At 43.2% G+C, this 25,097-nt stretch overlaps 4 protein-coding genes across 11 annotated transcripts; 1 reads left to right on the top strand and 3 right to left on the bottom strand.

Annotated features, from left to right (window-relative positions):
- On the top strand, nucleotides 1–2,351 carry LOC9644807 (probably inactive leucine-rich repeat receptor-like protein kinase At2g25790). Its single transcript, XM_002991886.2, has one exon. The coding sequence runs from the start codon at nucleotides 206–208 to the stop codon at nucleotides 2,318–2,320; it is 2,115 nt and encodes a 704-aa protein (XP_002991932.2). The 5' UTR covers nucleotides 1–205; the 3' UTR covers nucleotides 2,321–2,351.
- On the bottom strand, nucleotides 2,181–6,318 carry LOC9644506 (serine/threonine-protein phosphatase 6 regulatory subunit 3). Of its 7 annotated transcripts, none has more exons than XM_024665636.1 (22): nucleotides 6,011–6,318; nucleotides 5,850–5,953; nucleotides 5,681–5,767; nucleotides 5,534–5,609; nucleotides 5,387–5,465; nucleotides 5,280–5,344; nucleotides 5,159–5,218; nucleotides 4,975–5,094; nucleotides 4,798–4,922; nucleotides 4,560–4,750; nucleotides 4,402–4,499; nucleotides 4,246–4,349; nucleotides 4,032–4,191; nucleotides 3,865–3,981; nucleotides 3,726–3,808; nucleotides 3,528–3,672; nucleotides 3,447–3,476; nucleotides 3,318–3,388; nucleotides 2,590–3,254; nucleotides 2,438–2,548; nucleotides 2,287–2,366; nucleotides 2,181–2,239 (listed from the first exon to the last, which is right to left on the bottom strand). In XM_024665636.1, the coding sequence occupies exons 1-19, from the start codon at nucleotides 6,047–6,049 to the stop codon at nucleotides 2,615–2,617; spliced, it is 2,394 nt and encodes a 797-aa protein (XP_024521404.1). In that variant the 5' UTR covers nucleotides 6,050–6,318; the 3' UTR covers nucleotides 2,181–2,239; nucleotides 2,287–2,366; nucleotides 2,438–2,548; nucleotides 2,590–2,614. The 7 variants fall into 7 exon arrangements, with proteins under 7 accessions (XP_024521404.1, XP_024521403.1, XP_024521401.1 ...); XM_024665635.1 differs by having other exon boundaries at nucleotides 2,181–2,236; XM_024665633.1 differs by having other exon boundaries at nucleotides 2,181–2,366.
- On the bottom strand, nucleotides 6,081–8,472 carry LOC112342959 (pentatricopeptide repeat-containing protein At4g02750-like). The gene is made up of 2 exons (XM_024665662.1): nucleotides 6,744–8,472; nucleotides 6,081–6,319 (listed from the first exon to the last, which is right to left on the bottom strand). The coding sequence occupies exons 1-2, from the start codon at nucleotides 8,470–8,472 to the stop codon at nucleotides 6,081–6,083; spliced, it is 1,968 nt and encodes a 655-aa protein (XP_024521430.1).
- A 92-nt stretch (nucleotides 8,473–8,564) lies between these two features.
- On the bottom strand, nucleotides 8,565–11,167 carry LOC9644504 (teosinte glume architecture 1). 2 transcript variants are annotated; one of them, XM_024665640.1, is made up of 4 exons: nucleotides 11,009–11,167; nucleotides 9,694–10,726; nucleotides 9,512–9,639; nucleotides 8,565–9,394 (listed from the first exon to the last, which is right to left on the bottom strand). In XM_024665640.1, the coding sequence occupies exons 2-4, from the start codon at nucleotides 10,596–10,598 to the stop codon at nucleotides 8,592–8,594; spliced, it is 1,836 nt and encodes a 611-aa protein (XP_024521408.1). In that variant the 5' UTR covers nucleotides 10,599–10,726; nucleotides 11,009–11,167; the 3' UTR covers nucleotides 8,565–8,591. The 2 variants fall into 2 exon arrangements, with proteins under 2 accessions (XP_024521408.1, XP_002991886.2); XM_002991840.2 differs by lacking the exon at nucleotides 11,009–11,167 and having other exon boundaries at nucleotides 9,694–10,998.
- Between the last annotated feature and the right edge of the window lie 13,930 nt (nucleotides 11,168–25,097).

The following is a 25,097-nucleotide window of genomic DNA, read 5'->3' as shown; positions in this document are numbered from 1 at the left end:
TAATAAAATTCCTGATATTCAAGTGGACCACAGTCAAAGTCAATAAAGAGTCGTTCTAATACGACATTTCAATCCACAGTTGAGACCCAGAAATCGTGGCAAGCACCACCACGTTGTCGTCTCCTATTTGGAAGCAAGGATTCCCACTCCTTCCATGAGCTTCTAAAAATTGTATCAAGCTGGCCCCTATAAAACAACGACTACAATGCTCCTGTGCTGCAGCAAATGTAAGAGAGCCGCGCGGCGCAGCACACACACAGTACTCCTCGCAATGTCTCTGATCGTAGCTTTTCTCATCGCTTCGATCTTTGGCGCTGCTGCTGGAGAGTCAGAAGAGTCGGGAGCTCTCTTGGAGCTACGAGCTTGGTTGGTTTCTAGCGACGATTACTTTGCCAAGAGTTGGAGTAACGCTTCCACTCCCTGTGCATGGCCCGGAATAAAATGCTGGCCCGACGGTCTCGTCCGGGAGATCGATCTCTCCAGTAGGAATCTGTCTGGCAAGCTTCCAATCCCCGATATCTTCTCACACTTTCCCCAGCTGGAAGTCTTGAGCATAGGTGACAATGCACTGTCGGGACCCTTCGTCCTCTTGTCTTCTTCTCTTCCTTCCTCGTCTCTTTCCTTGCCATTGTCACTGTTAAAGAGTTTCAATCTTAGTGGTAATTCTTTCACGGGGCCCATTTCCAGCGTCGTCCGCCCAGCAACCATGCCAAAGCTCCAAGCCTTGGATTTGTCCGGCAACTATTTCTCTGGTGAGCTTCCTCCGGACGTCTCCTCCATGTCCAACTTATCTTACGTCGATCTCGGTGGGAACCTGTTAAGCGGCCACATTCCTCCACAGTTTGGTGAGTTGAGCAACCTTAAGTACCTCACGCTTGCGGCCAACCAGTTCACCGGATCCATCCCTCCAGAACTCGGCCAGCTCGCCAACTTGGAGTGGCTCTACCTCGGCTACAACAGCCTCACCGGAAGCATACCATCTGCTCTTGGAAGCCTTGCCACTCTCAAGCACCTGGATCTTGTCCACAACAATCTCACCGGAGCTATTCCAGAGTCACTGTCCCTCCTCGTCTCGCTGGACACGCTTTTCCTCTACAGTAACTCCTTGTCAGGGCCGATACCACCGCAGCTCGGACAGCTCTCGGGCCTCGTTTCGCTCGACCTCAGCATCAACGCTCTCTCGGGAGAAATCCCTGCGGAGCTCGGAGACTTGCTCGGCCTGGAGCTGCTCAATCTCTTTGGCAACCGGCTGACGGGAGCCATTCCATCCTCCCTTGCTCGGCTACCACGTCTCAGGAACTTAGCGCTCTGGAAGAACGATCTCTCTGGCGATATTCCTGCCGAGCTAGGTACTTACGCTCCCAACCTCACCACCTTGGATCTCTCGAGCAACTCCTTCACCGGACAAATACCTCCATTCCTGTGCATGTCGTCCAGAACTTCCCAGCTACGCAGGCTCATCCTCTTTTCCAATCTTCTCTCGGGGCCCATCCCTGATAGTATTGCCACCAATTGCCTGTCGCTGGAAAGAATAAGGCTGGAAGACAATCTTCTCTCTGGATCACTTCCGGATACACTGACCTCCATGCCTCGTCTCACGTACCTCGACATATCTTCCAACGTTCTCACGGGACCTCTCAGCTTCTCGGTAAACTCTCCCCTCCAAGTTCTCTTCGTCCGTCACAACCAGCTTTCCGGCCCCATACCCGAGACCGTCGGAAGAGCTACCAAGCTTGTGCGGCTCGACATGTCCCATAACTTTCTGTCCGGCAGGATTCCAAAGGAGCTCCAAGATATGTCCAGCTTGAGCGAGCTTGACGTAAGTGACAACCATCTCACTGGCCCGATTCCCAGCGAGATTTCCAACTGTCCAAGACTGGTAAGCTTGAGACTCCGCGGCAACCACCTCAGCGGCCATATCCCAGCGTCTCTGGCATCAGTGAGGCTGCTGGGATTGCTCGACATCTCCAGCAACCTGCTGACGGGAACCATTCCACCTCTCTTGACTGCCATGCCTTCACTCATCTTTGCAAACTTCTCGGACAACCGTCTCACCGGACCCGTTCCGGACACCGGAGTCTTGTCCGCTTTAAGCCAGAGCTCCTTTCGAGGCAATGCTGGCCTGTGCGGTCGAAAGGACCTGGGACTCAAGCCGTGCTGGAACTTTCTACTCTTCCACAAGCTGGCAATGGTGCTGTGGATCACCGGGGTGATCACAGTGCTCGTCATATTCCTGCTGCTGTGCTTTGCAAGGATTAGCTACACAAAGAAGAAAAAAGTGTTTACACAGAAAGTCGCAGACGAAGCGGCTCTCCTCTAAAACATGGGCGACGAACGTCGAATGACCGACAGACGAGCAATGATACCTGTAAAATCATCTCGGCTTTATTAGATGGGTGAATAAACAAGATTCAATAGAAAGAATAGAGATGCGTACAAGTCCTTTTGACGTGAGGAGCCTTGTCCCGTGATACCCCGGCCCCAGCCAACATAATGTTAGTTACAGATTTCGCGAGAAGATACACCTTGTAATTTACAGAAAGAGCAGCTGGAAGAAGTGTGACGCTTGAAAGAATGAAAACCTCGTACCTTCCATCATTTTTATTTTTCCTGTTTAGCTTTGCTCTCCAGCAACTGCGTTCTCGTAATCGCTTCGCCAGTAATTGACGTCGTTGAATTCGGAAGCTCCCTGTTTGTCCTCCGGCGGCACAGTGTTCTCCAAGTGCATCTCCTTTGGCTTTAGAGGCCCTGCCTCTCCGACAACCCCTTCCTTTAAAGCACTTTCCATTGCTTTCGCTGTTGCTCCTTCCTCTACCCCGACAACTGTGTCAGGTTGAGCTTCTGTTCCGAGAGCCTCATCCTTTGCTGCTTCCTGTTTGGTCTCTTCCCCATCTAAAGTTGTTGATACGCCGCGCGATTGGTCGTCAAAGCAAACAATAAACGGGTTGTTCTCCCCAAAGTCATCCCTCTTGATAGCTTCGTCGGATATTTCGTAGCCTTGGAAGTTAGCCCAGTCTGCTGAAGACCTTGAAAAGTAATCCAGATTGAAGGCTGCGTTGTCTGTGCCTCCTACTCCATTTCTGTCACCCCATCCAGATGGCTCGTTTGCAGACGGCAACTCACTGTCCTCTCCAACCACAACCTCATCGTCACGGAAGCTCCTGCTTAGCGCACTCAATTGAGCATTGCTATTCCCAGCCGAAGAAGTGAGGTTATCTGGCTCAACGTCCTGAAAATCAAACCATGTTGGAGCCCTGTCACACAAACACGTTAGCAAATGCTCATACCGCAACCAAGGCAAGCTCGTAAGCTCGTACCTTTCTTGCTCATCGCTCAAGCGAATAGAAGAAATAACAACCTCGGCACTTTCATCGTCGAAATAAACGTCCTACAAAACAAAGTGCTCAGTGTTGATGTATACAAGTTAAGTGCAAGCTTATACAAACCTCATCCTCCCTTCCGACAGGGCCAGAAATCTGCAGAGTAACAAGGGTGTTAGTTTACTACGTTTTCAAAAATTACATCACCTCGTCAGGATCTTCGTCGTCAAATATCCCGTAGCGAAATACTTCCCGTGTCAAATTGGTAGCCATTGCTGAGACGTCAAAGTCTCTCTCACGGAACTCCTCGTCATCACTTTCTACAGGCCGCTCTCTGATGGACGTTGGCCGCCTGGCACAAATCAAAATGAAAAAGAGAGCACCTAACAACGGATCCTCTCTTACCCGCACGTCCACTGAAATACATTCTCTAGCATATTACGCTGCTGAAGAACAGTGCTCTGCCATTGAGACCACCTGGGATGCGACTGTAAAATAGACGTAGTATAAGGATAAGAATACAGCAGCTACACAAGATTCATACTTGAAGGTAACCCTGCAACCGTGGATTAGAATTTTCCGTCTGTACAAGCCTATTAGCAATACGAGTAAGGTGACCCATGTTCCCAACTTTAGGTGGAGGCTTTTTTTTCGATACGCTCTGAAATTAAAAAGAAGTCAATACCACTAGGTCGGATTGAACTGAGTTACCTCTGGTCGCGTATCGTGCGCATATTGGTTTTCATCTGTTGCCAACAACCGTGACAGGAAGTCACAGTCCCCAAACAAATTGTCTGTCAGACCACCGTCTTCTATGCATGAGGTAATGATTGCTTCAACGTGAGTATGTAGCATGTTGTTAAAAGGATAGCTGCCATTACAAGTATATCAGAAAAGAATTTTGCAGTTTTGCCACCATACGTACTCGAAAAAGAACCCAAGAATCGTTTGTAATGCTTGCAACCGAATTAACTCTTGACGAGCAGCTTCGCTTTGCGTTCTGAGCAGGACCGCAACAAATTCTACAATCTGCTCGTGCGTTAGACGAGAAAGTAGAAAAGTAAAGAACAGCATAAGATACCTTAAGGCGATGTATACCAAAAGGAGGCCTTAATTCACCGTAAGTAGTTGGGAGCCTCTTGGTGTCGTCGACAATGTCCAACAAACGTAGCAAACTTCCTGTGCATAATAAAAATTGCGCTCATTAGCCTCACCCAGAAAGCCAATCAGGAAGCACACCTAGACTTTGAAGCATCCCTTCAACCGTCTCCGGGCTTGCTACGGGCATTTCAGCCGGTGGACGAGATCTTAGACCAGCCGACGACGCGCGCTTTGGATCCAATAATGAAATGCAAACAGAGAGAGAATGAATCAAAGCTGATTTTGATTCTTGATCCTCCAATGCGAGATTAAAGAGTTTAGCCACAAACCTGCAAGAACGCTGCAAATAAGATATACCACAAACATAACTCCCTACCGTGGGCTGGCCAGTTTCGAACCCAGAGCAGAGGGTCCACTGTAGTTGCCGTAGTGGTCAGATGGAACAGAACGACTTATAGCTGCTAGCGTCTCTGCCGCGTTAGCATGTACTTCAGAAGGATACTACAAAACAAACGACTTTTAGAAGCAAAACTTAAGACCGGAAAGAACTTACTTGCGGGTTAAGCTTATCCACCAGCATCTCCAAAATATCAGTTTCCTCTGCTAGCCATTGCAAGGATTCAACGTGATATGCAATCACGTGATCACTAACCTCCACGAGCCTCATTAGGACCTAGTAATTTCTTAAGCTTTACAAAAAGGAAACGAAGCTAGAAATAGGCAAATGGAGAACGTACCTCTTTGATTGAGGTGATCCCAATCAAGTCAACAAGGTTTTTCAGGAGATCTTTATGTCCCTTCAATGAGAACAAACATGGCAGGATAAATGGAAGTTCAGAGTTCACTTTGTGCACCTACTTGCAAATAGCGGATGATTGCTGCATGCTCTCGAATCAGCAAGCAAATAACGACCTGCCAAACCACTTTAAAGGATCAGATAAGTAAACGTTGACTATCAAGCACACCTGCCTTGCTAAAATAACCAGCTAACAGCGTCCCATGTTTCCAGGAAGGATCCAAGAAAGAAAACAAGAATCCAAGGAGCTGCGAAAAAAAGCCAGCAAGGTATCAGCACGCAAAAACCGCACAAAAAGTCCAAGAATCGAGAATACCTCTTCATCTTCCACGAGTGTCTTCAGGATATCTTGAACTTCACACGTGATGACTTGACAGGAGATGAATGGGAACCTGGAAAAGCAAGAGGAAACACATGAATCCGAGAGCTCACACACTTTTCACATGGACGAGAGTTTACAAACTTGAAAGCCCGTTCACTGGATGCTCCTTCGGGAGCTTCCTCCACAATGTAGCGGATCATTTGCTGAACTTGAGCCTTTCCTCTTAAACTGTGCCAATCCAGAGAAAAAAAAAAGGGGGGGAAACACATCAGAATTCTCTGCTTTGACAGATCCAAAACCATGCACTCACAAGTTTACGAGCCTGTAGTTCGTGGATTTGCACTCCTGAATTATCTGCTCTTCGTCCAGGAGCTCCTCGAGCGTGTAGCCGCTCTTGTCCAGTATGGACTCGATCTGGCAGCACAAAACAGTATCAACTCAATGCCAAAAGCAAAGATTGGTTCCACATACCGGCGATGTGGCGGCCATTTTCCAGAAGACCCCTGCCATTGTTGACAGGATCTGCGCCACGGGTAACAGCTTATCGCGCAACAATCTGCTCTCTCCCAGATCTCACGGTGCTGCTATAAACCCTAAGCGCCCGAGCAGCACTGACCTCAAATGCGCAATGCAATCGCTGACCGGCGCTCCCGGGGGCCCGAATCCAGCTCCGGCAATCCACACGCACCGATTCTAGTGCGCACTGCTGCGAATCCAGTGAAATTCCCTCTGGGCGGGCGGAATTCGTCGCCCGGAGCACACACGCGAAGCAAACCCTACCTAGTGTGCCAGTTTCCTGAAGATTCTTTGCATATACTATTTTCTATTTTACTAAAACTTTGGATGTTAAGGGATCACCGTTGGATCCAGGTCGTTAAAGAAAAATTAGGGCCTCGTCTTCGCGATGGCAGCTATGGCGAATGCCGGCGCTATGGCGGAGCGCAATGCCGGCGCTGTCGCATTTTATCCATTCTTTCTTTCTCCAAAAGAATAGAAATCTCTCTCGCTAGCATTGCGATCGACATAAACTATACATATGCTTGAGGTCAGAAACTCTTCTTTTCTTGTGTTCTTAGATCTTATTTCCTTCCTTGTGCTTTGAAGTTAGAGCTCCAAAGGAAGGTCACAAGAGATAGAATCAAAACTAAAGAGCATCGGCCTCTAGAACAAACTATCGAAAATTTTCGTCAATCAGGCAAGCTACTGTGGCCTTTCTTCCATGCAAATGCCATTCCTCCCTGACGATTCTTATGCAAATTTGCCAGCAGCACGTAAGCGCCTGGAGAATCCGGCTTGCACACGTCCAAGTTCTCGACCACCGTGTTGCCGGCCTCCACCGAGCTTCTGAGGTAGCTCCTCCACTCGACTCCATCGGCATCAAACGGCATGATTTGGATCAACTCTCGGGCCTCGGCCAGAAATCCGGTCCGGCACAGCAGATCGACGAAGCAGTTGTAGTGCTGCTTGAGCGGCTCCAGTTCGTAGTCCATAGCCATGGAGACGAAGCAAGACCAGCCTGTTTGGACTCTCCCAAGGTGACTACACGCGAGCAGGATGCTGAGAAACGATGCTCCATCCGGCGGAACCTGGAGACCCAGCGACACCATCGTGAAGAAGAGCTCGAGAGCTTGGGTGGAGTGACCATTCTGGGCGTACGCAGCCAGCATCGCGTTCCAGAGCACGAAGTCGTCCTGCTCGGGTGCTGAAAGGAAGACCCGCTCTCCACCTCGGACGTTCCCCAGCAGTGCGTACGAGCTCAGCATGGACGTCCTCACGACCGCGTCACAGGCCGGGATGGAATCAAATACCGACTTTGCCGCTTCTAGATGACCGTCCTGGGCATACCCAATCAAGAGAGCAGTGCTGGCCATGGTGTCTAGAGCCACTCCAGACGACTCTAGAAAGCTGAGACTGTATCCGCTTCGGGCGTAGAGGGAGATGAGCGCTGTGATCGCCACCGAGTTCCACTCCGGCATCTTGTCAAACTCATGCTTGGCTTCCTCCAGGCGGTCGTTGAGAGTGAAGACGCACAGCATCGACGTCCGCGACACCAGGTTGTGCTCGGGCATGGAGTCGAACAGCTGCTGGGCCTGGTTGACGAGCCGGTTCTTCGAGTAGACGGTGATCATCGTGGTACAGGAGATCACGTTGAGCTCAGGCATGGAGTGGTAGTGCTTGAGAGCTTGTTCGAGATGCCCCCCCTGGGCATAGACCGCAAGGAGAGCCGAGCAGGATATGATGTCTCTTTCCTCCATCGACTTAAACACGAAGCTCGCGTTTCGGAGATCGCCACTATCCTCGTATGCCGCCAGCATTGCCGTGCATGAGATGAGGTCCCTCGCCGGCATCGAATCAAACAGCTCCTTGGTGTTGAACAGATGGTTCCTCTGGGCATACGCTCCAAGCAAGGTGGTCCAAGTAACTACGTCCCGCGCTGGCATTGTCTCGAAGAGCTTCCGTGCCTCTAGCAGCCTGTGATCCTCTCTTTCGTTGACAAGCACGGCCAGGAATGCGTTCCACGACGCCAAGTCGCGCTGCTTCATGCTCCAAAACACTCCCCGTGCCTTCTCCAGCTGCCCGTTCTGGGCATATCCGACCAGCATCGCCGTGCAAGCCACCGAGTTCCACTCGGGCATCCCGTTGAAGACGCTGGCGGCCTCGTCCAGGAGACCGTTCGCGGCATACGCACCGAGCAGCGAAACCCACGAGAAGAAGTTCTTCTCCGGGATGGAGTCGAAGACCCTGCGAGCATGCTCGACGCTGCCACACCTCCCATATCTCTGGACGAGCATGTTGGAGACGAACACGTCCAACGGTAGTAAATGCCGAGCTTTGGAGTGAGCCTCCTCCACCATAGCCACTGTCCTGGACGATCTTATCAGCTGTAAGCATGCCTCCCGGTCCAACCCTCTGCTGCTGCTGCTAGTTACCATCTCGATCGAGACGGCATTTGATGTTCTTGAATCTTGTTATCCACGTTTAAGTTACGTCCGGCATAGTCCTTCCTCGACTGACGATTTCCCGTTCCTTTCGGCCACGGGCTCAATGCTTCTTAAGTTCCATGAATGAGACGGCCCCCTCGGACGTGACCATTAATGCCTGGTTCGTTCACGTGTCGCTGCTGCTGCTGCTGCTGCTGTGAAGATGCAAACGCATTACTGCTGTCCATCAAGCCATAGATTTGATGCTGCTGTCCATCCAAACCTCCTGCTGCCCGCAAAGCATCGTAAGACTGTAGCTGCTGACTTTGGTCTCCACCACCACCACCCGCATTTGTTGCCGTGAAAGCCCAACCACGACTCTGACTGTCCAAAGGAGGGGACGACTGCAAAACGTTGTGAAGGGACGACCGTGACGAACTGCTACTGCCAGCCGAAGCACCTGTACTGTTCGCCGTGACGCCGAAGCCAGCTAACGACGCAGAAATGCTGCCGCTGTTCTTGGGCTCTGGCGGTGGTTTCAGCCACGAAGATATCGATATCCCGCTGCTGTTGACATGATCATGCCCGTCGACATCAACCACGCTCGAGTGCTGCTGTCCACCTGAGCTGCCAGCTGCTGCTGCTGCTGCCGGCGATGAGAGAGATAAGCTCGCCCCTTTGGCGAGAAGCTCGTAGCCGGCGGGTGCCTCCTCCGTATTCTTGGGGGACAAGGCCGAGAGCAAGGCCTGGGTGTTGCCCGGTGGCCGGTCACTTAACAGAGCAGAGTGAGCACCACTTGCGTCCTCCGGCTTACTAGCTGTTGCTGATACGCGCGGAGACCGTAACTGTAGGCTGTCACCCGACCCTGCGGTCTTGCTGTCCGAGTGTTCTTGCGAGGATGTCGGAGAAGTGGGGAGCTTTTCGTCGGCTGTTGCTGGAACACGAACAATAACAAGTAAAAAGCTTGAACTTTTGAGAAACTTGTCCGACTGTTGGTGAGAGAGGGGAGCGAGAGAGAGAGAGAGAGAGAAGCAACTTTATGAGTCCGTACCTTCCTCCTCCTTTGGCACCGCTGCTGAAGAGACAACGGGCTGAGGCTTCCTCCTTCGTCTGTTGTGGTCAGCCAACCGCTTCCTGCAACTTCGTTTCCCCTCGTCAAACTCGCTGAGCGGATGAAATCTGGAGGAAACAAGCTAGCATGATCAGGAAGAGAAGAGATCTGCTAAGAGTTACCGGCTGCATTGTTGGCAGAAGCGTTGGGTCTGCCCGTTTGCAGTGACAGTAGCCGCCTTGGAATGCAATTCGCACACTTTGTGTCGACGGTGATAGTGCTTTGCTCCACTCAAATCGGCCTTGCATCCTTCCGCCTGACACAGTGGTACTTGAGCTCCCGGGGAATTTGCTCGGGGCCTTTTCCCCAGCCTCGCTAGCGTGTCTTCCGTCGAGAAGTACGTCCTCACACCCAGATTCAGGCCGATTCGAGCGTTGGCCTCCGCTGTTGCGTACAAATCCTCCCTTTTCATGCCATCGGCGAAGTTCCTGGGATCCATCTCCAGCAGCCCATACAGTCGTCTCCGCTGCTCTTGAAACAACCTTGGATCGTGGCCGCTTCCCGGAACAAAACTTCCACTCATGTTTGCGAAAGGAAGAACCGCTGCTGCCACTCCTGGAAAGCCTTGCGATCCATACAGTAGTGGCTGAGCGGCCTCTAGAGCTTCTCCCTGTCCCCCGACTCCTCCAAGTCCTCGAAAGTCTAGAGTTGAGATCCCGTGACTTCCTGGCATGAAATGCTGCTGGTGTGGCTGGAATAGACCATGAGCAACGTTGGTAACGCTGTGGAGGCTCCCAGAGGAAGACTGTAAGATCGGCTTGAGAAAACCAGGAACTAGCTGAGACATCTTTGATCGTTCTCCAGCGTCATGGACGCTATCAGTGGCGGCCATGTTTTGAGCTGCCAGCTGCTGATAATTCTCCCACTCCCACTCCGATGGACGATGAGCCCCTGGGTGCCTTGAACTTAGAGAGTCACTGCCGCCGACTATGACGCTTGATCCACCACCACCACCACCACCACCGGTCTGGAGTTCCCAGTTCTCAGCTGTCCAATGCAGGTCACTGGGCTGCAAATACTGATTCATCGCAGCTCATGCTCGAGACACGATGAGAAAATCTCCCCGACAAAGATTGTATGTCGATGTCTCCAAGAGATCAAGCTCGATATATCTCTCGACGAAAACGTGAGCGTTTGGAAATCCTATCTCGCTCCCTGCGGCAAGGATGACAGAGGTCAGTTACGCATGAATGTCCCCTTTAGTTTATAGGTAGTCCTTTTTTTTTTCTCTTCTTTCCAACTCGTTCTTCCGCAAGAGAGATTGTGAATATCGTGCCCCGGTCAAAAGGAAAGAAAACGAGACAAGAAGCTCTCCAATCTCGCCGATCCAGAGATTTTCAACAATAGATGAAAGAAAGAACTCTCCCTCTAAGACGGATTATCATGAAAGCCACCGCATTTCGAGAACGAAGGATTTCGTGGAGAGAGTGAGCTGACCTTGAATCCTCCTCCTGCACACACTGGACTGGATGGATTTGGATCGTCCTGGTGAGCGCCGCGAAAATCCGCCGCTCTTGTACTGCTATCGACCGTCCCTTACGGCGCCACAGCCAAGGGAGCGACACAAGGGTATCATCGAAAAAGGGACGATGAGAAAAACTAGAAGAGAGGAGGCTAGAGGGCCTAGAAGAAAGAACTCTCGGAATGCGCCAGGTGATTAACGGCCAGATGTACACCGATGCGGCGGAATGCCCGGGCGATTCCAACGGCCAGAGATACGCGCCAAAATCTGAAATGGACGGGGTTTAAACGTGGCAGTGGGAGCTGACCGTCGATGTTCCAGAGGATCTAACGGAACGGACACAATCATGCCAAATAGACACGCTCATTACATGAATGAATGAGTGACAGGAAAGAAACAAAATGATAGCATCACCCACACACATCCAAAGTTTTTACCTCGTTTCTAGTTTGACTTTTAAACTCCCTCCTTTATTATTTCCATTTCCACTGGTTAAAAAAGAAATTCCAATCTCAATCAGGAACATTGACAAGACAAACAATGCTTGATCCCAGCTTTCCCCAGCTATTAAATTAGGGTTCTTCAGTTGGGTATATTTGTCGGATCCAAACTTTTGGTGCAATCCATGATAGTCATCACTCGAGCCTTTAAACAAGAGGGCAATGTGATGCCCGCGTTGGGCAAATGCAAGGAAATTGGTAAACAAACAAGCCCGAGGCGGGCTCAAAATCAAGCACACAGGGTCCCATGCACAACTTTGTATGAAGCTGTGCAGCCATGATTGCCCTAAAGAAAAGAAAAACGTGTGTTGATCCACGCAACAAGCAACAATGCCAACAAAACTAAAGAAAAAGGGATTATCCCAACTTACGCCAACTTTTTAAAGCCCGCAACCCTGCAAGCTTGAATGGAGTCGAATTCAAGTGTTCTTCTAGAAACCCTGTGAGAGACGTAGACCTGTCAATCAAATGCACAGATATCTCAAGGGTCAAGATTTGCGCGTCAAGAAACACCTTCACGCCACTTTCCTCTGGGAATGAAAACGGGCCACCACTTTGACAATTTCGAGAATGCCCGATTCAATGGACTAGTCGCTCGTGAAAACAAAATCCAAACCAATAACGAGATAACAACGAAACCGCCCGTCCCAAAGAAAAGCGCGATTGAGATGTTTGCGTCCAATTTTCTTCCTGTCTACACAAGCTCTCAGACCCCACTCTTCCAAAAAACTAAAGGCAAAAGGGAGCCTCCACAAACTGATTGGACGGCGAGAGCATATTCCCGCGCGCATATTCTAGCTACGAACAAAACCGCCAACCGTGCATGCAATGGCGTAAGAGGCTGTACTTAGAAACCTTTTAACGTTCCAAAACTAGTAAAAACACGCCCGGCGGCGTACTGCCAAGCCACAAAGTTACGGCAGTAAAATCATCTAGACGCTTTCCCCTGGAGTTTGATCCGGATTTTACCCTCGTCCGTAGAGACAGGCCATTGCGCCTCGTGTACGGTGTTGTATAATGCTCCTGGAAAGCTCTCCCTCTATACGGCGAAGACAAGTCTAAAGACGGGTATCGCAAAGCAACAAGAAAACCATGGATTCGTTCGGTGCAAAAAAGAGTACTTCTTACTATTTTTTTTCTATATCTTTTTAAATACACTGAAATGTCAACATTGCTACAGAGCGCTCCAGCTGCTTTCTCAACACCCAAGGGATGAATTGATAGAGAATCGACTGGATTCCTTCCAGCCCTCACTCCAGTTTTTAAGTCTTTCCTTGGTCTTTCTTTCTTTGCTTCGTGTTGTATAGAGATCAGATCATTCACTGATCCTTGTGTTTTTTTGTGCCTCTCTACGCTTGCTCCATCGATCCATTCTTCGCAATCTAAGCCATTGCCGCCAGGCAGCGCCGCTCCTCCAATCCCCAGTGCCGCGAAATAAACTAACATTGTTGTCTGCGGTGCTGCATTCGAGGAACTAGACAATGGCCACTCCTTCGAGTACGACAGTGGCGTCCGTACTGGGCTTTTGCCCCACACCCCACACAAGATGTGTGCAGCGCAGCACAAGCACTGGCAGGCACACTCGCGAGACAATTTTCGCACAGTCGTGACACACACAACAAGCCTGGCCACTGGCCCCCTCTGACCCACACTATATACAACACACACACACACACCACCACCACCACCTCTTTCTTTCTACGTAGGGCGACTTTATACAACTAGGCTAGCTGCGGTGTTTCATTATTTTATAAAGTTTATATTATAAAAAGTAAAAAAGGTGATAGTAATTCTTTAGACTCACATAAGAGAGAGAGAGATGATAGATAAAACAAGGAATAACAACCAATAAAAAAGCTTTACCTTAACTATGCAATATGGTTAAATTGGTGTATTTTGAGCTACCAAATTGCCATTTAGTTGAAAAGAGATAGCAGCTTTTACCTTTGTTCATATTGGTGCTAATGTAGAGCCTTTTACATTTGGACCATTAATTAAGGAACTTCTAAAAGGGTTATATACACCTTGATTGAAGAAAAGGTTAACATGGAAAAGTTCATCATATCTATTTAAATCAATTACGTTTATGGACCCAAAATATGCTTCCAAGCTTTTCCATCCACTTCATTTAGAAGTTCTGTAGTAAAGCTCTTATTATAAATACTTTGTCTTAAGTTACTCTGATCATCAATAGTATCCACATTCAGACAATAATTTTATAAGAAGATATAATTTACCATGAAGGTTACTATTATAGTTAAGAATTATATTTGGTTCAAGAATTGTTGATTCAAACAAGGTGTATCCAATAGATTTTGGATATTGATTTAATTATCAAAATTCTAAATATATGACTTAGATTTCAACTTTTTTTAATTTCTATCTTCCATCCATTGTAATTCTTTCTATCAAGCATCTATAATATTATTCTAGGAATATTCTTATTAATAGCTTATTGAAATTTCAATGTTGAAATCCAGCTTTGAAATTCATTTATATATTTCATACCACTAGACGACTGAATGAAGCTAGCTAAAGTCAAGAGTGACCCAAAAGATCACTTGTTTAAGCAATAGGTTTGTTTCTTATTCTTTCAAATGTTAATATTCCAATGAAACTCTATAAGCAATTAAAAATAATAATTTAAGAGGTGATTTATTGAAATTTAAATATAAAACAAAAAAGCCTATGGACAAAAGTGCACCCTTTTATTCAATCGGTTAAGGGTTTTAAGATACTTAGGGTTAAATGTTTTTGATTTTTAGGCTTTGGGAAGTTCAAACTCAAGAGCTTACATTTAGTATTTGAAAGATCTTAAATTTGACTCTATTAGTTAGTTAAGAGAATCACACCATATATTTAAATTGACATTAGCAATTTAGTTTGGTCTAGTTTTCAATTTGGAAGTGTAAACAACCAAAAAGAAATACTTAAAAAATGATTTATTGGGAAATGATTTATAAATAATAATGTATCTTATTTTTCAATCAGTTAAGGGTATTAAAATATTTGGGATTAAGCATTTATTGCAAATGGGTATTGAAAACTACTTATCAATGACCACAACAACAAAAGATTAGTATTGTTGAACCTTTTATCAGTCACTCTTATTCAAGTGTTAGTAAACTAAATTTAACATTTGTACTTGGCTTGATGAACATAAAAAAAGAATTCTTAAATGTTTATTTAATGAATTATTAAATTTGGTTTACTATTTCTCTTTTGCTTTGTCTTAAACAAACTTAACAAAAACCCCCATGATATTGAGTTTGGTCCCTCAATAATTTATTGAACCATCATAATCTATAATATGACAAAGAAGGTTGAGGCTAGTTTGTCACAATTTTGTGACTTTGGGGTGTATTTAGCATTCTTTTGCCCAAGTTCCTCTTTGTATTTTTTCATCTTGTAATTTGTGTATGGCTATGCTAACAAATGTAATGTATCTATTGAAAAATTGTTGTCTGTTGATTTCTTTCATTTGTTGTAGTAGAAAAATTAGAAGGTTTTTATAAATTCACTGTACTTCATGCTAATTGTGGTGTTATTTTTCTTTTATTTGGCAAATGTATTTTTGATTTAGGTAAATATTGGAGATCCAAGAAAGTTTAAGGATGACTCTCCACATATAGAGTTTAGTTTTGTCTTGGTTTCCTATAAACTTTTAATAGTGGATGAAGATTCTATAATGGATTGGTGTATGTGTTTTTTGTTTTTGTTGATCTTATACTTGAATCTCAAGAGGCAAATTTTCATGTCTTCTTTTTTTAATTTTATTGTATTGTTGTTCTTGGTAGTCTTGTATTTTTTGAGTTTTTTGTTGTGATGCTTTGATGATTTCTTAAACTTCTCTTAGGATTATTTCGATAATGATTGTGCTTTGGTTTTATAGTTTGATTATAGGAATTTTAGTGATGATTCAAATTGGTGTTATTACGTTGATATTGACACACCAAATTTGTTTGTGAATTTGAGAGTTGATATTTTTTGCGTTGATCTAAGTAACTGTGATTAGAATTTTGGTGCTTCGAATTGAATCTTGAGGTTGAGCTCTTCGAGTTTGTGTATAAACTTGAATTCATCTCGCGCTTATTGATATGACAGTTGTCCTAGAATTCGTATTCTTGTTTGTTATAATTGAGCTCTTAAGTGTAGTGGAACTCTTAGATGTAGTAAAAGATAAAGTTGGGGTTGTTCGCTTGTAGCAGATCTTCTAATTTTGAGATTTCTTGTTGGTGTAAATTGATAGCAAAGTTGACAGTCTTTAATTTCGCTAATGCACATTATTGTGTTTTAATGTGCATAGTCATGAACTTAGGTAATTGTTGTTGTTGGTAATGTGTCACTGATTGGTCCTTGTAGTAGTTGAAGTAAAATTATTACATTTTCTTGAGTGTTGAAATTTCTTTAACTAGTGAGGAGTTGACAGATTTGCTATTTGATAGTCCTGTTTTTGGTTGCTGCTAGCACTCAAGAAAGTTAGTTATTGAAAACTAAGGTAATTAGTATCAAATTTTCTTGTTTATGTGTTAGTAAGAAATTGATAAAAGTGTGATGGAAAATATGACTTCGGTTTACCTACGTCAATCTCTAGACTGTTGTAAAGTGGTCAAACCAGATGTAGTATTGCTTGTGTATACTTCCGTCCTTTTTAATTTTCTTTCTTTTTTACTGTTTTGCTAGTTTTCTCTTCGTCTTTAATCCTCAAAGTAGTCTTTTTGGCTATGCAATAAGCACATCTCCTCTTTGGGTAGCACTCGGTGTATGACTTGGCATAGTTCTGGAAACTACAAAGAAGACAATTTTTATACTTAGTACATGCTTGGTCTCCAAAGGGACAGTTATGTTGCTTTATTCGCTATTGTAGACTTTCTTGACCCTCAAAAAAATATTCCTAAATGTCAAGAAAACTTTTTTGAGTCTTCAGGAAAACTTTCTTGAATCCTGCAGTCTTGAGTGTTTTTGAATGTCAATTGTAATTACATCGATCTCAATGAAGACTTGTGTAATGTTTTTTTGCCATCTTCAATTAAATTGAATAATCTTTATTTTGTTGAATTTTGTTAAGATTTTCACGATTTCACCATTTTCATCTCTTTCTCTTCTCTTTGATGTGTTTCTTGGTTTTTTCTATTTGGATTTTAGATCTTCTTATGATGTCTCTTATCCCACTGTAGTCACCAATGAAAACTTGAAAATTCTTTGGTGTAGTTATGTTGTAGTTTTGTTACAAATGCGAGAGAGAATTTGGTGCAAAGCTAGCTACGATGGATAGTTGCAGAATGACAAAGGGTTTTTGATGTCATTGATTTTGCACTAGTACAATAATCCTTGCTCTAGAACAAACTACTAAACACACGAGTTGTTTAGAAACTAACCTAAGACCTTCGATCCCCAAGAATGTTTATGTGAGTGGTTGTGAGTAAGGATAAATTTAACATCACTAGAATACTTTGAGTCTTGAGCAAATGGATGTGCATTGGTGATAGGCTGAAATACAATAGAGATAAGGATAGGGATAGGGATTAAGTGCTAAGTCTTCCCTTTAACTACTTTTACATGGTGGCAATTGCTACTTCTTCTTAAGTCCTAAATATCAAGATCGTAACCTTGAGTGTCAAGGTCATAATCCTGACCATCAAGAAAATGCTCAAATGTATAGTTAATCTATTGTATTTCAGTTAAAAAACTATCTTTTTTGTGTTCTTTGAGCATTAAGCTATTGCAATTGCAAGAAGAGCTCCTTTTTTTAGTGTTGTCTAGGCTTAAGGCCTTTGTAATCACTGAACAGATCTACTTGTGATTTTTAATACTAGGCACATTTGGAATTTATAAGTGATTTTCTCTCGGCTTTTTTTCAAGCCAAAGAGTGATGGTTTATCCCATCTGATCACAAAGTGAGTAAAGCTTTTTTACCTATACTTGTGTTCTCGCCTTTATCTACAAAATAGTGACAAACAAATAGAGACAAAAACATAAAAGAAGAGAAGAGAAAAAAAATGAGAAGAGAATAGAAGAGAACTCAACCTCAAACCCCAAAGGTGTGAATAAGGATAAATATATGTCACTTTCTCAACTCTACTTTACACAAATAGTCATAAGTGGGAAAAAAGAGATGGTTAATTTAATACAAATGTATATAATAATGAGTAGGGGTTGTTTTTCAACACATCTAAGTGCTATTTATATACTACATGATTTTATAACCATTCCTAACTACTTCTTGCCTAAGTCAAATTTTTCTTCTTTGGATGCCTAACTTTAAATGTAACTCCATTTTGCCTAAGGTTTCTTTTTTTACTCTACCTGGGAAGATATACAAAATAAAACATTTACCTCTTCATCACTCTTAGTAAAGTATATTTACAGAATGTAGAGAGTATTTCTATATCTCGATACTACTCCATATTTAGTAAATATTTAAACATATAATAGAAAAAATAGTTGGAAGCATGATTAAGCATTTATGACATTAATTTAGGTATCACTGGGCTGTATCGCTCCTTATTTTGCATCTAATTTAAGTCTAAGCCAAAGTTTCATACTACTTTAGTCAATGGGGTACCCACCTCCTTACATTATTGCATTAGACCACCGGTATGCTGAAATTGTACTAGATTTTATTTAGCACCATTTTACATGTAAAAGCTGAATACAGAGAGTTGGTGCTTATAGAGGATTTTAAATACATATCAAAGCCTTATTTCATAGTGCAACAAGCTTAGAGTGTGGGCTCCAAATTCAAGCGTACTATATTATAGTTTAATCTATACATGTTTAATTAACAATTAATAATCAATAGAGAGCTTAATAGTTTTTTGTGGTGTCAGCCAAGCCAAGAAGTTGGAGGCTTCTTTGCTTATTATTGGCTAAAGAAATTAGGATTTTTATGCATTTCTCTAGTTTATGCAATTTATAATAATTGTGCTTTCCAAATTTAGAAGCCTAAACTAAGAGTTCGATAGGAGAAACTAAAGAAGCTCCTCACCAAAATTTAAGCTTATGAATTTAAATTTTTCAAGAAGTCATCCAACCCAATACTACTAACTTAACTTTCTGAATTCGAATTTCCCAAGAAGTCACCTAACCTAGTATTACTCACCTTCAAGATGTTGTAGAATACGTGGTTTTCACCTTTACCTTATAGTGATTTACTATAAAATAACTACAAAGTAGAAACTTAACCCTTAGACACATAGGCCAAAGGTAGCAGAGTGGAACCTAAATTTTAGGGACTTAAACTATTAAATAAAGGGATAAAGCCAAACTCCTAAGCATATAATCAAGGAATGAAGAAATTAAAGCATGGAATAACTCATAACCATTTAACCAAGGAGTGAAAGAATAAAAATATGGAGTGATATAAGAACAATCCTAAAGTATCAAACATCCCAATGTTAAGACCAGTATACAAAATGAAGTCAAATAAAGTCTAGTGTTATTTTAACATACTAATGGCCCAATGCAAAGATATAAATACTCCACCAACTAGCATGGTTGGGTTTAAACCCAAGCTAGATGTAAAACAAAGATAGGCATATAAGTGGGAAGCTAAGTTATGTATTAGGTTGGTTAGCCCATACCTGACTTACCCATTATCCTTACTATACATTTGGAACTTCTCACGTGGGTTAAGGATAATAGAGTGGAACTTAAATTTTAAGGCTTTGGACTACTAACAAAGAGATAAAGCCAAACTTTTAAGCACATAACTAAGGAGCAAAGGAATCAAACCACATAATGACTTTTGAGTATTCAGCCCAAAGATTTACCCACTATCTTAATTATATATTTGGAACCTTTCACAAGATTTATATCCTTGTTATGCATACTATAGTCTAGACCACCACCATAGAAACAACTTTAGAAAAAGTTCACAGCTTTCACACTTTGTAAGAAATGCACAAACTCAAATGAGTTAAAAGATAATGTATCTATCTAATATAAATGCACTACCACTCAAACATCTTTTAGCCATCATTGATAAAGAAATGACAAGCAAAGTTAACCACTCTTGCTACTCTAAATGTAATCCAGCTTAAAAAAAATGATATGCCCTTATCTATAGATGATATAAAAAAAGAAATTATAAGCCCTAACCTTTTTAAGCAAACAAACAAATCCATCAATAAAGTTTAGATAGATTATTGTAAATAAATAGTTAAAGTTGTTTACATGGTCATACCTTTTTAATAGAATAAGAAATATTTAAAGAGAGGTAAGTGATATGACCAGTTTATAATAGTTCCCTCATAGGCCACAATTAAAAATTTCATTATGTACATGAAGTGCCAAGGCTAGTTTGCCTATACTGGTTCAAGCCCAAAAATTAATAAATGGACAATATCAAAGTCATAAACTAAGATATCTTAGAGATATATATTATTAATGAATAAATCTTAGATTAGAACATAAAATATTTTAATTAAGTTATCATATGATAAATTAGTAAAGGATAGGAACCACCAAAATCATGATATTTTAAAGACATAGGATTAACCATCCAATAAAATCTAATAGTAAGTATATCATCAAGAAAACTCAATGAAAAAGCTTTAACTATCAAATATTGTAAATAGCATACCAAAAAACTTATAAAATACAACTTAAAGAGCACAAACTATCATTGATTAATAAGCAAAATGTTCACAAATGTATCACCTAAAGGAAATAATATCATAATATAAGAAAACTAACTTTAGCAACAACCAACTAAACAAAATAAATATCGCAAAGTCAACAAATACTTATTTATGTCAACAATCGCACTAGTCAGTTTGAATAAATCTCGATCAACAATACTAATGAACTAAAATTCCTAAAGTAAACATCAGTAATATCCCATTGATATCTCAAACCTACAAAGAAAAGCAAACCACAACAAAAAGAGAAGACTAAAAAAAAATGAAGAATTCAAAATCAATGATCAAGTACTCTAGTTTCAAGGAAACATTGAGAAAATCAACTCGAAAGTAAAGTAAAGGTAGAAAGGACTATTCTTCATCCAAGAATTCAAAGCTTTAGGAATGGCAACAATTACAACACTCAATGGTGAGCATCTCCAAATTGTTAACCTTAACAAACTCAAGAAATACCAATCATATAATTTAAACATCATCAACAACAACCTTGAAAAAGATAAAGGTTTCAACTTTGAAGATCAAGAATGAAACATCAAAAAGAGCTACAAGCATGACGATTAAGACATCAAGACTATGAAGACTCGACCTCAAGAATTCAACACATTCAAGGTTTACAAAGTTCAATCTCAAGAACTCAATAAATCAAGAAATATGAATCTCAAGTTCAAAAATCCAACACAAAAGAAACTTTGAAGAATCAAGCTCAAAAAAGCAACATGAAAAAAAACAACAACTTGAAAAACTTCGACCAAAAACAAGACTTAGAGATCAGTAAATCTTTCAAGACTCATCAACAAATATGCCAAACACTAACATGAAGTAAGCTTCTCCAATGCTACCACACTAACAAAGAAAAAACTCAAGAAAGTTATTATAAGGACTCAAACTTAACACTCCATGGCAAAGAACAAAATCCTAACCATAGAGATATGTCCTTTCAAGGGACAGTATGTGCAGAGGCACAACACATCAATAACCAGCTCGCTAAAGAAAACATAAAACTCCACAACAAGATTTGCATTCTGAAGGCAAAATAGCCCATAGTAATGGAAGATGACAATGAAAGCTAGCACGAGGAGGAAAATGATGATGACAAAGAGTTCCACCAGCGACATAATAAACTCAAAGTCAAAATTGCAAGAAATTCAGCACCAACAAAACCAACTGACATGATAGAGCACTTTGTTCAGTCGTGGGAGAGTGAAGTATAGCAAATTAATCATGCATTTGAGCATTTTCTTGACAATCAAGTTTACAACCTTGACACTCAAGGTTATGATCTTGACAATCAGGACTTAAGAAGAAGTGGCAGTTGCCACTATATAAAAGTAGTTAAGGGAGAGAGTTAGCACTTGATCCCTATCCTTATTTCTATTGTATTCCAGTTTATCACCAATGCACATCCATTTGCTCAAGATTTGAAGTATTCTAGTGATGTCAAGCCTATCTTTACTCACAATCACTCACATGAGCTTTATTGGGGATCAAAGGCTTTAGGTTAGTTTTTAATCAACTCATGTGTATTAGACTAGTTGAGTGATGCTCAATTGCTAGGGGAAATATTCACTACTCTAGGTGTGAACCACCTTTTATGATATGTGATTCACAGGTATACATACCTCCTCATAGGAGGGAATTACCACCTAGTGAATATTTTCTACATAAGCAAAATTATGCTAAGAGTTATAACTTAATTTCCACCTACGTTTAAAATGCATAGATCACCCTATGTGCTAATCGAGTTTTTGCCAAACACAGTAGTTGAGAAACTTCATGCTATAAATGCGGAACACAGAGTTATAAAGCTTGCTGCTAGCTATAAGCATCAATCTTGGAAACATTATTACTGTCACTTTAATTTCTAAAGAACTAGAACAAGATTAGAGATATTAGAAAAAGGTTTTGCCTAAAAAGGTGAAATAACCTTAAACACTCCTAGAAATAAATTGCAAAGCTTAAAAATCTATTATACAAGCTTGAGCAGAGATTTATATTCACCATAACCACCCATTGGCAAAGAGGCTAGAGAAAAATTTACCTTGAAAAATAATTTTTGTTTAGATCTAAAACTTTTTTTCCATGAATTAGCTATCACATGTTTGAAAAGTTACCTAATATCATTCCACAAACAAATTGATTTAGAATAGGCTATCATACGCTAGATAATTTGACTCTTGCGTTGATTCCACAAGGTAATTTCATAGAATGGTCTTCACACCCCATTTAAATTAGTCCCTAGTGTTAATTCAGTTTGCTTAAAATTTGTCAAGAGCAATATGCCACTCTTTTTAATTCCATAGTTATAAGAGTAAGGTTGGATATAAGCTAGAGGGTAAGATTCACTATGAAGCAGGCAAGCTACTTTAGAATTGGTTATCACGTTGCAAGTGACTAAATTTTCCATTCTACTTTAGTCATTTAACCACACCTCTAACCACTTGGAGGAGTCTCACTCACAACCTCCATAAGTCCTATTTTGGACTTAAGGACTTGCTAACCCCAAGAATGGCATCCACGCCACTCAACTATTGCATTTGGTCCAAGTGCTCCATGTGTTTGATCCCATGACCGACACCCCAAGGTACCACCGACATATCGGCCCGTTACGCTAAGGCCATGCCCATTCACCTTGGTCACACCGGTGGTCTGACACCACCTCCATCTCAGTCCCGTCTCTCAAAGACTGGGCCATCCGTCCATGCGTGATCATCCCAGATCCACTCCTTAGCATCCTTAAGATGCCCACAGACATGGGGAATAGCCTTCCCCAATATCCCTTTTCCGGTCCCCACCAAGTCCCTTTCTGCTCATGGCCGTGTTCGCTAACACTACTACTGGATCGAGGCCCACAGGCCTGACCACTAAGTCCCATGGTCCTTTGGGACTTCCTCACCACCCAATTGTATCTTTGGTCACTACACCAGAGGACTACTCCTCTTCCTTTCCACAATCTGGGCCTTTGGGACAACATTTCGGAACAACATGGCCTTACACGAGCCTCATAGGTGCTCTCCCCACCTTCTGCCTTTGGGTGCTCTAGCCATGGGCTTAGAGCGAGGTTTCGCTGAGCCACACCAGATATCCAAGTAGGTAGTGCCACCCACACTTGGACTAGGAGCATCAGCCAGTCGATCTCCTGGGGGAACTAGAGCCGGCTCTTGAACACTTCACCAAGTTACCCCGCTTGTCGATCCGTGTTCACTCTAGTCTTGGACTTCCCAGTGGGCAACTCATCACCCAAAACTAGGTATAGCCTTCCTGGGCCAAACTGGCTCCATTGCAATCCTCCCCCTTACTATACTTTTGGAGCTCACCAAACCCCCCAGGGTCTGGGAGACGAATGCTTTGGGCTTTCACCCTCTCAAACTTGAACTCGAACTCGGACTCGGACTCAGACTCGGACTCGGACTCGGACTCGAGCTCGGGCTCAGGCTCGGGCTCGGGCTCGGTCTTAGTCTTGGTCCCGGTCTCGGTCTCGGTCCCGGTCCCGGTCCCGATCCCAGTCCCGATCTCGGTCCCGGTCTTGGTCTCGACCTCAGACTCCATCTTGGGTCCTTCTCGGACTCCATCTCGGATTCCATCTCAGGTCCATCTCGGACTCCATCTTGAACTTTGTCTCAGTCCATCTCAGACTCCATCTCGGACTCCATCTTGGGTCCATCTTGGACTCCATCTCGGGTCCATTTCGGACTCCATCTCAGACTCCATCTCAGACTCCATCTCGAGTCCATCTCGAACTCCATCTCGGTCCATCTCGGACTCCATCTCGGACTCCATCTCGGGTCCATCTCGGACTCCATCTCGGTCCATCTCAGACTCCATCTATTCCATCTCGAGTCCATCTCGGACTCCATCTCGGGTCCATCTCAAACTCCATCTCGGGTCCTTCTCGAGTCCATCTCGGACTCCATCTTGGACACCATCTCAGGTCCATCTCGGACTGCCATATGTCATGTGTTGGTCCTCTTGTGACCCTTTTCTAGAGACTCACTTATTGCTTGCTGCGTGCTTGTTCCTTGAGCACTTCGTTGGGAGTTCCACTCTTACTCTCAACCTTTCAAGTTAGAGCTTTTAATCCAAACATATTACGCTCGTTTGGTTTTCACTTTGGCCACTACCACATGGCACCCTTCCAGCTCCACTTTGAGGCCTAGGGATTTTGTGTCTCACAACTCCACCACCCATAAACAAAGTTCAATGTCCTCATCAAACGGTAAACCATTTTTATAAAGTAACACCAACATGTATTACCTTTTCCATCCTTAGCACCTAGCCAATATTCGTCAATAGTATGACACTGAAGGCTCACCATGCCTTCTCCATCCTCTAAGGCGCATAGCCTCTCTGACATAGAGACTCGATCGACCACCTATGGTAATTCTTTCCATTTCATTGGTTTAGTTCTTACTAAACCCGTTAGAGGCACTTCCTCTATCTCAATCCCACTACTCACTCCTGAGTAGCCTCGGTTCCCATAGATATAAACTTGCATTTTGGAACTTTTAAATTTGACTTGTCAGAGTCAATTTCCTAAGTGCCTCCGACACTTTGCATTGCACATATTGTGTAACTCCACTTCCCCATCTTTGGAAGTTCTCTATTTGAGGGCATCATCATCCTCTTTCCCATTTTGTGTGACTTTTGGCACTAAGTTCCAGTTATCCTAATTCGTGCTAAGGCTGTCCACGTCTCTATCATTTGGCTACTTTACCGCTCCTTACCTTGGAGCTTCCACTTTCGCCAAATCGGAGCAATTGGGAATCCATCCTTGGAAACATATTACCTTTCCCACAATTCATTAGCACCCAACACATTAGTGTTCTTGGCCTAACTTTGCGTTTTGGATTCTTTCCCATAATTCCCATGGCTCTTTTTTTAGCCACTAGTCTTTTGCTCCTATCCTTGATTGCTGCACCCAGCAA

This window comes from Selaginella moellendorffii, unplaced genomic scaffold (genome assembly GCF_000143415.4).
Source record: "Selaginella moellendorffii unplaced genomic scaffold, v1.0 SELMOscaffold_125, whole genome shotgun sequence".
Taxonomy (NCBI): domain Eukaryota; kingdom Viridiplantae; phylum Streptophyta; class Lycopodiopsida; order Selaginellales; family Selaginellaceae; genus Selaginella; species Selaginella moellendorffii.
This window is presented reverse-complemented; position numbering and strand designations above follow the sequence as displayed.